Genomic DNA, 14,652 nt, shown 5'->3' with positions numbered 1-14,652 from the left:
ATCCCAATTTGGTGGCAGAGTGAGAGTGCTGTGTTGTTTGTTTGCCTAGTCAGATCAGGTGGATTCAAAATTTGGCTAAAAATGGCCTCATATCATCCCCACTGAAATAAGTCCCACTGGGTAGATGCAGTGCCACTTGGAGTGAAGGGGAGACACAGGGGGCAATGGAGAGCACTCTGAAGCACTGGAACGATGAAGAGTGGCTTACCCAAACCAAAACACCATATAGAGAGTCAACCTTTGGGCCCTGACAGGGCATGGATGCCAGCATTTACTGGCTTGGGGCAGATGATGCCAATAGGGTCTCCTTTTTATACCTTTAAGGTGTGTGGGCAGAGAGAAGAGACCAGACCAGACCAGGTTCAGTAGTGATCCCATGCTTGGAGCCTGAATAGGGTTGCCCGTACAAGGCGAGCTGAAAGATAGGAGATTTCCAATCTCTCACCCGGGTAGCACATAGACCCACATTGAGGCAGAGGGTGGAGGTTGCTTTGCCTAATTCTTAAACTGCAGGTCAGACATGTAATTTTTTTTTAAAAAAATTATTTGTTGGATTTGTATACTGCCCAACTGACAAATGCACTCGGGGCAGTTTACAATAATATAATACATCATATAATAAAGTTGTGACCCATATTTCAACCAATTTCACATCCTGTGCCTTCATTTTGGGGTTGCCAACTTCTTTACTTAATTCAAAATAACTCCCTTTCAACTCAAAACATGTTGGGGATTAAGTATACTGGCTTTTCCTACAAAGCTGTTGCTTTTTTTCTGCATATTTTTGCAACTCTTTTGAATTGATCCCTTTGGGGTTTTGGAACAATCTGTTCCATTGCACAACAGGTTGTTATAATTAAGAAGTGTTATCTCTATCCAAAAGCTGAATCTCTTTTGCTCTAAGTCAGACTCATCAATTCTTGTTTGGGTGATCAGTAGTCACTGATGAATGTCAAGTTCTTTACATTTATACCACATTTAATTATGAGTGATAATGTGCACTGCCCATGAAACTGATGATGGCAGGGGTGGGGTTGCTCCCCAGAGCTCTTCAGCACACTTCAATCTGCATGGGGAAGAGGTAGCATATTGCTCAACCAGCCTTCTCCAACCTGGCGTGCTCCAGATGTCTTGGACCGCAACTCTTGTAATTCCCAGCCAGCATGGGAAAAGCTGTGCTAACTGTTTTTGCTAATATGATTTTCTTTCCTCATGTTTTAATGGTGATTTTTAATCTGCAGGAAATTGCTATAGCAGAAGCACTTTTCACACAGTCAACCTGTGTAGTCTGAAAGGGCAGGGGGGTGGGGATTATGCAGGTGGGGGTGAGACTCTACCCACATGGCAAGCACAGGGTTCCCTCCATGTGATGAAGAACCTGGATTCTCAATCATGAGACAACCATGTGTGTGTGCAGTTGCTGTGTGTGTAGCTCTGCCCTGACCTTCCAATGAGTGCATGTTGGTCCTGCATCTCTACCCCCCCCCACCTGCCCCAGCATGTTCTTTTGTCATCTGCCAAGGGGTCTGGTAAGTCCCCTCCCCTCCCTCTTTTGTACTTACATGTTACATTTTCTACCCAATATGTAATATTTCACAAATGTATTCTTTTAATTCCATTTTGTTCCTTATGGCACTTTATTCCAGGACTGTGTTTCCACGACAATGGAAGGAGAAGGAAGGAGTGGCTTACCTGCATTTTTCAAGGAGCCGGTTTCCATCTGGGCAGGGCTCCACGAGCGAGTGCATCGCTCCATTCTAAGTCACTTCACATAACATATATCGTGTGTGTGTGTGTGTTGGAATAAACATCATCTGACTGGCAGGGGCTGCTCAATCAGTAAGAGAGGCTTCCCCCCTTCCAGGCTCTCCCCCCTCCCTTTGTCCTTCAATAGAATCTTCCTCCTGTGTCAAAAGTCACTCTCCTTCTTTCCCCCCCTCCCCGCAGTACTTATTTCCTTAAAACAACAATCAGTGCAGGAACTCAGTGTTCTCTGCTTTGAAGATGCCGAAGCTGGGAACAATCTGTCTTTTTCTCTCCCCTGGCATTAGTTACTTTCTTAAAACAACAGTCATAAGGACACAGTGTGCTCCCTGCTCTATCACAATAAATCGAAGCTTCATAGCTTCACAGCTTTAACGTTAAGGCTTCTAAATGTGTTGTTTCGATTCATGGGAATCTCAGTAATTCTGGGAGTGCATTTCAGGAACAAGCCTCATTGAGCACAATGGGAGTTACTTCTGAGTAGACACTAATTGGTCTGTGCTGGGAAGGGACAGGAAACACAGGGGGATGGGGAAACCAGTTCCCATTTTAACCCAGTGGTGTGCAGGTTCGCTGTAACCGAGGTGTGACTTAGCTACTTCCAAAGGCAATAAACCAAACACTGGAGAATCACAGCTTCAGGGCTCCTTCACACCAGGCTTTTATCCTGCGATTGAGATTGCTCCTTCATGGAAGTTTGCAGGCTCTTTACATGATGCCGTGACCCTGCCGTGACCCTCCTGCACCAATGCCCTTTGTTCTGTTTTTAAATAGATCACAGATAATGAGCTATCAAATTACCCCATTGTGTTCCACTTCAGTTTCCTCCATCAAAAACGTTAAAGCAGGAAGAAGAGAAGCAAGGTCAATGAAAGATAATGGAAGACTCAGGTACAGGGAGAAGGTGGGGGGGGGGAGGAAGCACATGTAAAGGGAGTCAGTTGTGATCCTGCATTTAAACTGGAAGCAGAAAGCCCTGTTTTAACTGCAGGATTTTAAGCTGGTGTAGAAATGCCCTCAATAAAGCACTTTACAGCCTTGAGGGAATTAGTGCTTTAAAATCTGCTATTTCCATTGAGGAGGATCTTTGTACATTCTGATGTGTGCATTCAGGGGACAAGCCTCATTGAGCATGATGGGAGTCACTTCTGAGTAGATACTAATTGGTTTATGCTGGGAAACACAGGAATGGGAAACACCCCTTGGTCACGGTGAAAGGCACATCCCTGGGCAGGGCTAGCATACCCGAGGTCAATGCAGGGGTTGGGGCACACAGCAACTATACTGGAGAGAACCCGACATAAGGAAAAGAATTGGATTTTATTAAGCAGGAAATCCAGTTTTTCCCTGATAAGTTCCGGGGTGGCTGCTGGCTAGCCATGAGGTCATGTATCCCTAACAACCTCAACATGCAGCCAGCTCAGAGTAAATCACTGGTGGATACACCCCCCCAGTTCATGACAAACCTTGAATTTAAATCCTTGTGTTGCAACCCCTCAGTTTTGGTATTATCTGTAACTGTGTTGCTTAACTAGTTCTCTTCCACCGAAGATATCAATGGGACTTTGAAATGTCTAGCTTTGCCTAGGTCATGCTCTGACTAAATTTCCTCTTCCCTAAGCTTGTATAAGTTTCACTTTTTCAAGTAAATGCTTCTGTTGTTTCAGTATAATTCAAAGATAGCTGAACCAATAATAATTTCTGAGAGAGAGAGAGAGAGAGAGATCTAAATAACTGTTTTTATATGCTTTCCTCTGTTAATATTTCTGAACAGATATGGGTAGATAATGCCCCTATTACTGACAGATAATGTGATCTGAGTGTTCATGATATCTCTTCTAGCAGAAGGAAAATGAGAATCTACTGGTAGATCTCTGGATGATTTGCGGTAGATCAGCAGTGGTTTCTGATTCACAGTTTTCAAAACAACAACAACCCCTGGAAGCTGCCCTCCTCCTCCTCCTCCCCAGCAGTAAAAAGGCACCACTCCCAAACAGTCCCCCTTGTATTTAATGAAGCTTATTCCCACTTAAGTGTGTATGAGGTTGTGATGTCAATTAGGCTGCTGCAACTGAGACATTTGGAGGGAAACCAAGAGAGGATTGTTGAGTAATAGGACTGTTAATTCTGGTACTGGGGGGGGGGTGTGAACCACTGGTCTGAGCATGTGCTCAGAGGCAGTCTGCTCCTGAATTCCTAGGGTACATCTGCATCCCTGAGGCTGAGCCACCGTTCTGAGCTGGTTCTTGGTGTACCTTGGGGTTCCATTAAAAACCAAACAGTCTGTAGTCTCCCTTCAACAAGTCTGTAGTTTCCCTTCAACCATCTTACAGAAGCCTTTGATCGCCTTTTCTTCCTGGGCAGGTGGTCTAATAACAAATTCCCACCATGGAATATTGTTCTTCGTTAATTATTACCTTTAATTATTACCACCACACTTCAGCAGCTGCAAATTTAATCAGATCCTATTAATTACACTGAATTGGTTTGCTGGGAGGAATTATCAAATTCACTACTTCTACTTATTTAAATAAAAATTAAAGCAATGCTAAAGGCAATTACAAGTCCTTAATGTAATATTTTCATAACTATATGACCATCAACATATTACATGAAAAACTGGTTCCCCCAAGCTGTAATTCTTAAAAGAACATTTGAGACTCACCTGTCCAGATGAATCTGGGACCAATTCCTTCATATTCCCCATCTCCCCAGTCTCTGCAAAAACAGGTATGTTGGGGGTGAAAACCATGAGGTCGCTTTTGGCACTGGGCTCCCCTGCCACACCCGCTAAGAGGCGACTGTGGCGCTGGGAATACGACCAGCTGCCCACTTCGCTGGCACATACCAATGTGGCCGTGCCAGGACCATACATCATGGCCTCCTTCGGCTGGCAATGGCATCGCAGGGCAACGTACATAATGATGGCCAGCAGAAACAAGCTGGACACTGAGCAGATGGCTATGATGAGGTAGATGTTGATATTGTCCACCAGGGGCTCTGGGCTCCTGCCCATTCCAGGGAGGCGGGCATCAGCCTGGACAGCCTGAGCACTTGCTACCAGTGAAATACTCAGCGTGGCTGTGGCTGAGAGCGCTGGCTGGCCGTGATCCTTTACCAGGACCAGCAAACGATGGCTGCTGCCGCCCTCCACCTCATCCAAGGCACGTGTTGTACTGATCTCACCGCTGTAGAGCCCCACACGCCAAGGCCCACTGGTCCCCTCGTGCAGCTCATAGCGCAGCCACGCATTGTAGCCTGAGTCCGCGTCTAGGGCATGGATCTGGCCCACCACGTGCCCAGCTGTCATGGGGACCACCAGCAGGGTGGAAGCCTCCTCTACTGGCACAGACACTGCTGGCATGTTGTCGTTCTCATCCACCACAAAGAGCTGCACCGTCACGTTGCCACACAAGGAGGGCAGCCCGGCATCCTTGGCGCTCACCTGGAACTCCAGCAGCTTCAGCTCCTCGTAGTCCAAGGGCTGCAAGGCATAGAGCTTCCCACTCTCTGAGTGCACTGAGATGTAGCTGGACAGGGGCCAGAGCTGCTCGTCCATCCAGTAGCTGACCAGGGCATTCTCAGCCATGTCTGGGTCTGAGGCAGACACAGTGAAGATGTGGGCACCAGGCGGGTTGTTCTCCTTCACAAAGACCGTGTAAGTGGGTTGAGCAAAGGCAGGGGCGTTGTCATTCACATCGCCAATGGGCACCACTAGGCTACTGGTGGTTGATAGCGATGGAGCGCCTTGGTCCTGGGCTGTCACTATCAGCTTGTATTCTGCTTCCCGCTCCCGATCCAGGGGCTCAGCCACCACCAGAGAGTAGTAGTTCTTGAAGGTGGGCAGTAGCTTGAAGGGGAGCCGGCGGGGCCACACAGAGCAGCTGACCTGCCCGTTAGCCCCAGAGTCCCTGTCTGAGATGCTGATCAGGGCCACCACTGTCCCTGGTGGGGAGTCCTCCGAAACTGGCACAGATAGTGACTTCAGGGACATCTCAGGGCTGTTGTCATTCACATCCAGCACTTCTATCAAAATTTTACAGTTTCCCCCCATTGGTGCATGGCCTTTGTCAGTGGCTTGTACTTGAATTTCATATAAATTGACTTCTTCAAAGTCTAGTTTTCCTTTCAACCTGACCTCTCCTGTATTCTGGTCAATTTCAAATGTTTTTTGAACAGCTGAAGACAAAGGTGGTTTAAAGCCATAGATAATGTCCTTGTTAATGCCCTCATCAATATCTGTTGCTTCTAATGTAACAAGAAGGGTCCCATTTGCTGAACTTTCTAGTAAGCTCACTTCATAAACTGAACGATTAAAAACAGGTCTGTTATCATTAACATCCAGCACAGTTATCACTAGCTGTACTGTTCCTGTCAGTTCTGGTTGACCCGCATCTGTTGCTGTAAGTAATAAATAGTGCAAAGGGATATCTTCTCTGTCCAGAGTCTTTTGTAAAACAAGCTCTGGTAACATGCTTTTACCATGTTTATTCTGAGTGTCCAGAACAAAGTATTCATTTGGGTTTATCCTGTATGCAGTAAGGCCATTTTTACCAATATCTGCATCTGAAGCACTCTCTAGAGAGAAGCGCGAACCAAATGATGTTGATTCTGATATAAAGAGATTCAACTGGTTTACAGTGAAAATGGGGGCATTGTCATTTATATCTTTGATTTCCACCTCTGCATGGAAGATCCTCAGGGGTTTATCCACAATCACTTCCAGATGAATGGTACAAACAGGGCTCTTGGCACACAGCATCTCCCTGTCTATCCGGGAATTCACAAACAAAATCCCATTCAGGACATTTACCTCAAAATAGTGCCCATGATCTTCAGACTCCATTCGGAACATCCGAGGCACCAGCTCTCCCACCTCCAGCCCCAGATCCTGGGCAATGCGGCCCACGACGGTGCCATGCTGGGATTCCTCCAGCACAGAATAATGGAGCTGGCCGCTCCCCACCTCCCAGGCTGTGTGGAGCAGGACCAGCAGCAGCTGCTGCCTCCTCACCAAGGAGCCTTGTTGCCAAACATCCATTGTAAAAAGCTTTCATGCAGAACACAAAAGAATGCACACTCTGTTTCTTTCTGGACTACAAACAGAAATTGCTTTGAGTGTACCTTAGATGTTCAATACTGTTCCGATGTCAGGCAGTCCTAATGGTCCATTTATTTGTTGCAAATGTCTGCACAAAGGAGGGAGGGGCTGACTTATCCAGCTCTCTGACACTATTTTTTATTAAACAGCGACACCATGTGACAGAAATTTAAAACTTTGAAAAGCCTTATGGTCCTACGCTTTCTTTGTTAATGATTGTTCACCGAACTCATTCAGTACAATAAATATTACCATGTATTTGAATGTATTGTCCATCCAGTTTTCCTTGAAAAGGTTTGCTTGTCCCTGTATTTTGACACATGTGCAGTGATGGCACTGACATGTGCAGTGGAAGAGGCTTGTCAATATTATGCCCATTCAATCACTACCACTCTCATTCTTCATTGTTGACCACAATGGTGGTTTGCTCTGGCAAGAAGGCATGGCTGTTCCAATGTTGCTTCACTCCATAATGGGGCAGTAGGTTTCTTTGCCCTAAATTATGGTATGTTCTGCATATTGCCTGTGATGTATTGTTCTGAGTTGTTGGGGTGGGGGACCCTTTTGGTCTGATTCACACTTACCATCAGTGGCATGGGAGCCATTTTCCATGATGTGATCGCATACTGAAATTCACACCAAGCATGGGGGCAGCTGGTGAAACCCCCAGGAGGCACATGCTAGGATGTGCCAGAAGAGTTGCACAGAACAGGGGAGAACATATCATTGCACTCCCTAACTTTTCCAATGTGACTGGCTGATTTTTGCTATGTGACTATATAACTGCAAACCTGAGACTTCAGTGGGACTGCAAACCCATCCAAAACAACTACTCTAGAACCAAAAATATTCCCCAGCAGTAAACAGTATATTTCATCTTGTCTGGATTAGTCTTCAGTCTGTGTTCACTATCATCCAGTCCATTACAGCTCCAAGACACCTGATCAGAACTTCCACCATTCCCCTAGGATAAGATGAGAGAGAGAGAGAGAGAGAGAGAGAGAGAGAGAGAGAGAGAGAGATGCTTATCTTCAGCATATTGGTGGCACTTCAAGGTAAACTGTGGTTGATCTCCCACAGTGATTTCATGTTGGTGTTAAGCAGCATGGGAATACAAGATGAGACCTCTTGCAGCGCCATACCAGCTTATATTCTCCCAGCTCCAGATATGCATAGAACACTTTAATGGCTAAGGGAATAAGCTAGAAATCTGGAAATCCCCGGATTGAATCTCACCACTGTCACGACCTCAGCAGGTAGCCTTTTACAGGCCGCTCTCTCTCACTTTCAGCTCTCCAGCTGCTGTATGGAGATAATAGTGACCTAGTTTACAGGGCTGTTGTAAGGATTACAAGAAAATATATGTGAAGTACTTTGAACACTCAAAGTGCCATATCTACTAGTAGTATATGTGTCCATGTGATTGCCCACAACCTTTCCAGCACAACCCTTCTAGCACAGCTATCAGACAACCTTAAATATATGTTTGACTTGGACAGGAATAGAATACCATCTATATAAATGTATGAAAGTATAAAGGCCACTTTAAAGAGAAGGCACATTCTTTTGTCTGGGCACAGACAGACAATGTGGAATCAGCATCCCATATTTTCACCCATTTGTCTTCCTTCAGAGCCTTGACAGAATTCTTACACAACCCATAAGTAGTGATTTTTTGTTGCACAGAGTTTAATTACATATTTTTTAAACAAAGATAAATGTAACCCTTTGTAAAGGCAACCCTCAGATCCCAGGAGACCTTCAAAAGTGGAGAGATCCCTGTTTACTCATGCAAAATATTGGGGGCATGTCAGGGAGTACTTCGCTTGCAAGTATTGACATTATTACTTCAGTCTCTTCTGCTTTTCTAATTAAGTAGTCATATGAGATACATTAGGTATATTTACCTGAAGTTAATACCCCATTTTAAACATAACCAGTTCTTTACCTTGTGCAAAGAAATTATTTATGTAGAATTGGGCAAGAGATGTGAGGTCCTGCATTAATTTGCCTTCCAGCGTTTCAGCATTGTCTCACTAAGTGGGCTCCAAGAAAAAGTATTGTCACAAATTCTCACAAGGTTATTCTCTGAGTCTCCCAAGGTTGTCCATGGGTGTATTCTCCCAATCGAACATTCATTTCACTTGGGCTGCAAGACAGTGTAGGTTTAGATTGAGTACTCTTGAACTGCCATGTTTCTAGCCTCATGCATTTGACTTTGAGGTTAATGTTCTGCAAAATAAGGTTATCAAATGGCTTCTGCCTCTGATCCTGCCTCTGATTCTGAGTACTAGGAGGTGAAGTCAGCAAACAGTTTGAAATGAAAATAATATTTGCTGCAAGATATACCATGGCAATCCACCCCACACAGACAAACACACACACACATACTTTCGTCCCACTTCACTACATGTCTTATTTGGATTAAGATTTACTCTTTCATTGTTTGTTTTTTGAAAATCTATTTTGTAGCCAAACTCGGCTGTCTTTGAATTCCTTCTTTTGTTTTGGGAAGGAATATGTCTGTATTTTTATCCAAATTCGCCACAGCATCTGCAAGGAGACTGTATTCATTGTCTATATCCCTTCAGTATTCATGCCTTGGGTGTTAGCACTCTGTCTAATAGCTCCTCCAAGATGTTCTACAGCAATAGGACACAGCAAAGTTGATAGAGGTCAGCCTTATATAGTGCCTTTCCTTACTGGAAAGCATTCTGAGAAAGGACCATTGATGCTACTTGCACTATTGGTGAGTTGTATAGTGTGTTGATGGCCTTAAAAACTGCTCACATATTCATTATTAAGTGTATTTCAAATCAGTCCAGTCCAGCCAATCGAAAACTTCTACAGTATTCAGCACCAAAGATGTCACTCAGTCATCTGATTAATTTGCCTTAAAGATTATATTAAGCATACATTTTATACTGTTAGATAGAGGCTTACATGGAACAAAAATCTATTTGGTCTCCATATGAGTACATTTTGATTATCTTGTTAAACCTTTTCACTAATATTGATTAATATTTTGTTGTCCTAATTAATAAGTGCAATGGGCCTATAAGATTAGTACAGTGTGTAGCCCCTCCTTGTTTTCTGAATCACTATAAAGTGGACTTCATTCTGACATACCTTACAGGGCTGTTGTAATGGATACAAGAAGATAATGCATGTGAAGCATGTTAGAACAGCTCTTATAGCGTCCAAGAATAGTCTTCACAAACATGTAGGAAGAAAGCCAGACTATGAAGCACATGGTCTTTGATGTCTATATACTAATGCCCAGAGTATGGGAAACAAACAAAATGAACTTGAACTCTTAATACAGGAGGGAAATTATGACTTGGTAGGTATAACTGAGACTTGCTGGGATGACTCTCATGACTGGAATACAGCAATTGAAGGATATAACTTGTTCAAAAAGAGGAACAGAAAAGGAGGTGGGGTTGCACTATATGTTAAAAAATACATATCTCTGCACAGAAATACAGGAGGGGGGCTTGGCAGCCCCATTGAGAGCATCTGGGTTAAAATAAATGGAGCAAAGAATAAAAGGAACATAGTAGTCGGAGTTTATTACCTGCCACCCAATCAAGGAGAAGACAAGGATGAAACTTTTCAAAAGCAAATTGCCAGTGTTTCAAGGAAGCATGATGTAGTAGTAGTATTAATGGGGGACTTCAATTTCCCCAATATTTGTTGGGAGACAAATTCTGCAAAACATGGCCCCTCCAAGAGATTCCTGACTTGAATTGTGGATAACTTCCTCCTACAGAAAGTAGAGGAAGGAACTAGAGGATCAGCTATCCTTGACTTGATCCTAATCAACAGAGATGACTTAGTGGATAAAGTAGCAGTTACAGGAACTCTGGGGGAAAGCGACCATGTTATATTTGAGTTCTTGGTTCTAAAGGAAGCAAAAGCGGAGTGTAGATGTACCCTGGATTTTAGGAAAGCCGATTTTAATAAACTCAGAACAATGATCAGTAAGGTCCCATGGCAAGCAATTGTAACGAGAAAAGGAGTCCAAGATGGGTGGGAGTTTTTTTAAAAAAAGGAAATTCTAAAGGCCAAATTACAAACAATTCCAACAAGAAAAAAAGGTGGGAGATAACAGAACAAGCCAAGGTGGCTTCACAACAAGCTTAGAGGTAACCTGAAAACAAAAAAGGACACATATAGGAAGTGGAAGAAAGGCCAAGTGACAAAGGAAGAGTACAGGCAGATAGCACAGAATTACAGGGATGGCATCAGGAAGCCTAAAGCTGAGAATGAGCTGAGGTTAGTGAGGGATGCTAAAAGCAACAAAAAGGCTTTCTTCAGATACATGCATAGTAAAAGACAGAGGAAATAAATGGTGGTTCAGCTATTAAATAAGGATGGGAAAATGATAACAGATGACAAAGAAAAGGCAGAAGTGCTCAATTCCTACTTTGGCTCAGTCTTCTCCCAAAAGAGGGTCTATGAGCCCCCTCACAAAGGCGAAGTACAGGCTGAAGGGGCAGCATTGCAGCTTGAGATCGACAGCCATATGGTCAAGGAACACCTAATGACTTTGAATGAGTTCAAATCTCCAGGGCCAGATGAACTGCATCCTAGAGTAATAAAGGAACTGGCAGAAGACCTCTCAGAACCACTGTCTATTATCTTTGAGAAATCATGGAGGACAGGCGAAGTACCACATGACTGGGGGAGGGCTAATGTTGTCCCTATCTTCAAAAAGGGTAAAAAGGAAGAACCTAGGAACTACAGACCAGTCAGTCTGGCATCAATCCCTGGGAAAATTCTGGAGCAGATGATAAAGCACCTTGAAAGCAATGCAGTGATGACTCAAAGCCAACATGGATTTGTCCAGAACAGATCCTGCTAGACGTATCTGATCTCATTTTTTGATCAGGGAACCTCCCTTGTGGACTGTGGGAATGCTGTGGACATAATATACCTCGACTTCAGCAAAGCTTTCGACAAAGTGTCCCATGATATCCTAATTAGCAAATTAGCGAAAAGTGGGCTAGATGAAACAATGATCAGGTGGATCCACAGTTGGCTACAGAATCGGACTCCAAGAGTGCTGATCAATGGGATCTTCTCAAACTGGGGAGAGGTAAGGAGCAGGGTACCGCAGGGCTCAGTCCTGGGCCCAGTGCTCTTCAACATTTTTATTAATGACTTGGAGGAAGAGGTGCAGGGAATGCTGATCACATTTGCAGATGACACAAAATTGGGTGGGATAGCTAATACTTTGGAAGACAGGAACAAAATTCAAAATGATCTTGATAGACTGGTGCGCTGGGCAGAAAACAACAGAATGACATTTAATAGGGATCAATGCCAAGTTCTGCACCTAGGAAAAAGAAACTAAATGCACACTTACAAGATGGGGGATACATGGCTCAACAACACCACAAGCGAGAAGGATCTTGGAAATGTTGTCGATCACAAGCTGAATATGAGCCAACAATGTGATGTGGCTGCAAAAAAAGGCAAATGCTTTTTGGGGCTGCATTAACAGAAGCATAGCTTCCAAATCCCGGGAAGTACTAGTTCCCCTCTACTCAGCACTGGTTAGGCCTCATCTGGAGTACTGTGTCCAGTTCTGGGCACCACACTTTAAGAAGGATGCAGACAAGCTGGAGAAGGTTCAGAGAAGGGCAACAAAGATGATAAGGAGGCTGGAAACAAAGCCCTATGAAGAGAGACTGAAAGAACTGGGCATGTTTAGCCTTGAGAAGAGAAGACTGAGGGGAGATATGATAGCGCTCTTCAAGTACTTGAGAGGTTGTCACAGAGTGGAAGGCCAGAATCTCTTCTCAATCATCCCAGAGTGCAGGACACGGAATAACGGGCTCAAGTTACAGGAAGCCAGATTCCGGCTGAATGTCAGGAAAAACCTCCTGACTGTTAGAGCAATACGACAATGGAACCAATCAGCTAGGGAGGTGGTGGGCTCTCCCACACTGGAGGCATTCAAGATAAAGCTGGACAGCCATCTGTGAGGGAAGCTTTGACTTAGATTCCTGCATTGAACAGGGGGTTGGACTCGGTGGTCTTATAGGCCCCTTCCAACCCTACTATTCTATGATTCTATGAACACTAAAAAGCACTATATAAATATAGCTGCTGCTGCTATTAGTACTGGTACTACTGATAATGATGGTGGTGGTGTACGTGGAAGCCTGCTTTTCCATAATTTAAGCCAACACCAAGTAATAGGATATTTGGTCACTGAAAGTCTTATAAATTCAGACTGCTTCCAGATGAGGCTGTTATTGCCTCAAACATGGAATTTAGAAGGGATTCATATGTCATTGTCCTTCATTTATAAACCTTCCGTGTCTTCCCACCACTTCTTCCAACTTTCTGACCACAAAAAATCTCACAAAACACAGGCATATGTTACAGGTTGAGCATACTTTAGACCTGTTCAAATGACCCCCCTGCATGCTATGTGCACATTAATTCCCCTTTCCAAGGTTGTGCTCCCCTACCCCATGCACACTGGATAAATCCATGGAAGAGTCATTTGAACAGGGCTTTTGTGGGCACATACATTGTTTGTACACACCCTCATATCTGAAGAAGCTATATATGCCCATTCCACTGCATGTACATGCTAAAGCTAATATGAATTTTTGAGGGAGAAGGCAGGAAAATCCAATGCAAATTGTTCTAGCTTGAATTTGCTTTTAAAAATTGGACATATATTCTCATTCATTTTCCCATCCTCATTCTCTACTATATATGTGTTGGATGTAGGCTGAAAACAAGGGACGAAATGGTAAATTGATACTTAACATTACTGCTTATCAAAACTTCAGTTTTAAGATTATCCAGGCTTATTCATCAAAGGTGACATTCAGAAGTGAGTATTCAGAACTCAGGAAAAAATAGAATCTGATTTCTGTAATCCTACCAAACTTCGAATATCCCATGGAATGTTATTTTATTTTGAAATAAAGTTTAAAATAGAGGTAACAAAAAGCAACACACATAAAGATACAACAAGATCACTATTTTGAATTTGTGTGAATTTTATTTCATTTTAGTAGGCCATACTTGACAAAAGCTTTCCATTGGGTGGATAACATTTACTGCTATTTACTGCACATGCATGAACTGTACATTTTAAATCTATAGAAACACGAGTGGTAATCTTGTAAGGGGCTACCTACAAACTATGTGCAAGTGCAAAGATATTTAAGAAAGCATTGATGGGGGGAGGGTGGTTAAAAGAAAAGCAGCTTTACCCTTTCCCTGCCTGCAGCTTCGGCCTCCAAATCACACAGTGCAAGCCGATTTCCCCCCTCTTGGGTTAAAAAATGCAAGGGTTCTTCTGGGGAAAATAAAACTAAAAAGGATACCTCTGAGTACATGCAGGGCCAATCTACAGTTACATTTTTTTCGCTTCCAATTAGGTTTCACCACCCATCTTTCACACTATGCAGTAACCGCCTCGAATTGTAACCAGAATTTCCCGCTTCTGTGCTACCGCTTTCAATACCCTGATATCCCACTACTTCCCCTTAATGTGTTCTAATTTTCCATGTTCGTTACCGTATCTGGTCGTAGTCCCCTCCCCCGCCTGTCCATATACAATGGTGTTTGTTTTTCCCTCCTGTCCAATCACTACTCTCGATGGCCCCATGTCGTCTTCCGGCTACTGATGGCATAGCTTCCTCAGCACTCAACTTTTCCTCAGCAACAAGCAAAGGGCTGGATGTGCGTGCGCTTGTCTGATCTTGGAAGCTCAGCAGGGTCAGCCCCGGTCAGTACTTGGATGGGAGACTGCC

At 43.8% G+C, this 14,652-nt stretch overlaps 1 protein-coding gene across 1 annotated transcript; it reads right to left on the bottom strand.

Moving 5' to 3' along the window:
- Nucleotides 1-1,210: 1,210 nt before the first annotated feature.
- On the bottom strand, nucleotides 1,211-6,805 carry LOC146347547 (protocadherin alpha-3-like). The gene is made up of 2 exons (XM_084851542.1): nucleotides 4,430-6,805; nucleotides 1,211-1,288 (listed from the first exon to the last, which is right to left on the bottom strand). Exons 1-2 carry the CDS (start codon nucleotides 6,803-6,805, stop codon nucleotides 1,211-1,213), a joined length of 2,454 nt encoding a protein of 817 aa, XP_084707668.1.
- Nucleotides 6,806-14,652: the final 7,847 nt, after the last annotated feature.

This window comes from Heloderma suspectum, chromosome 4 (assembly GCF_057233095.1).
Source record: "Heloderma suspectum isolate Gila_16-S chromosome 4, 16-S_ref, whole genome shotgun sequence".
NCBI classification, from domain to species: domain Eukaryota; kingdom Metazoa; phylum Chordata; class Lepidosauria; order Squamata; family Helodermatidae; genus Heloderma; species Heloderma suspectum.
The sequence above is the reverse complement of the archived record's forward strand: the minus strand, read 5'-3'. Positions and strand labels throughout refer to the sequence as shown.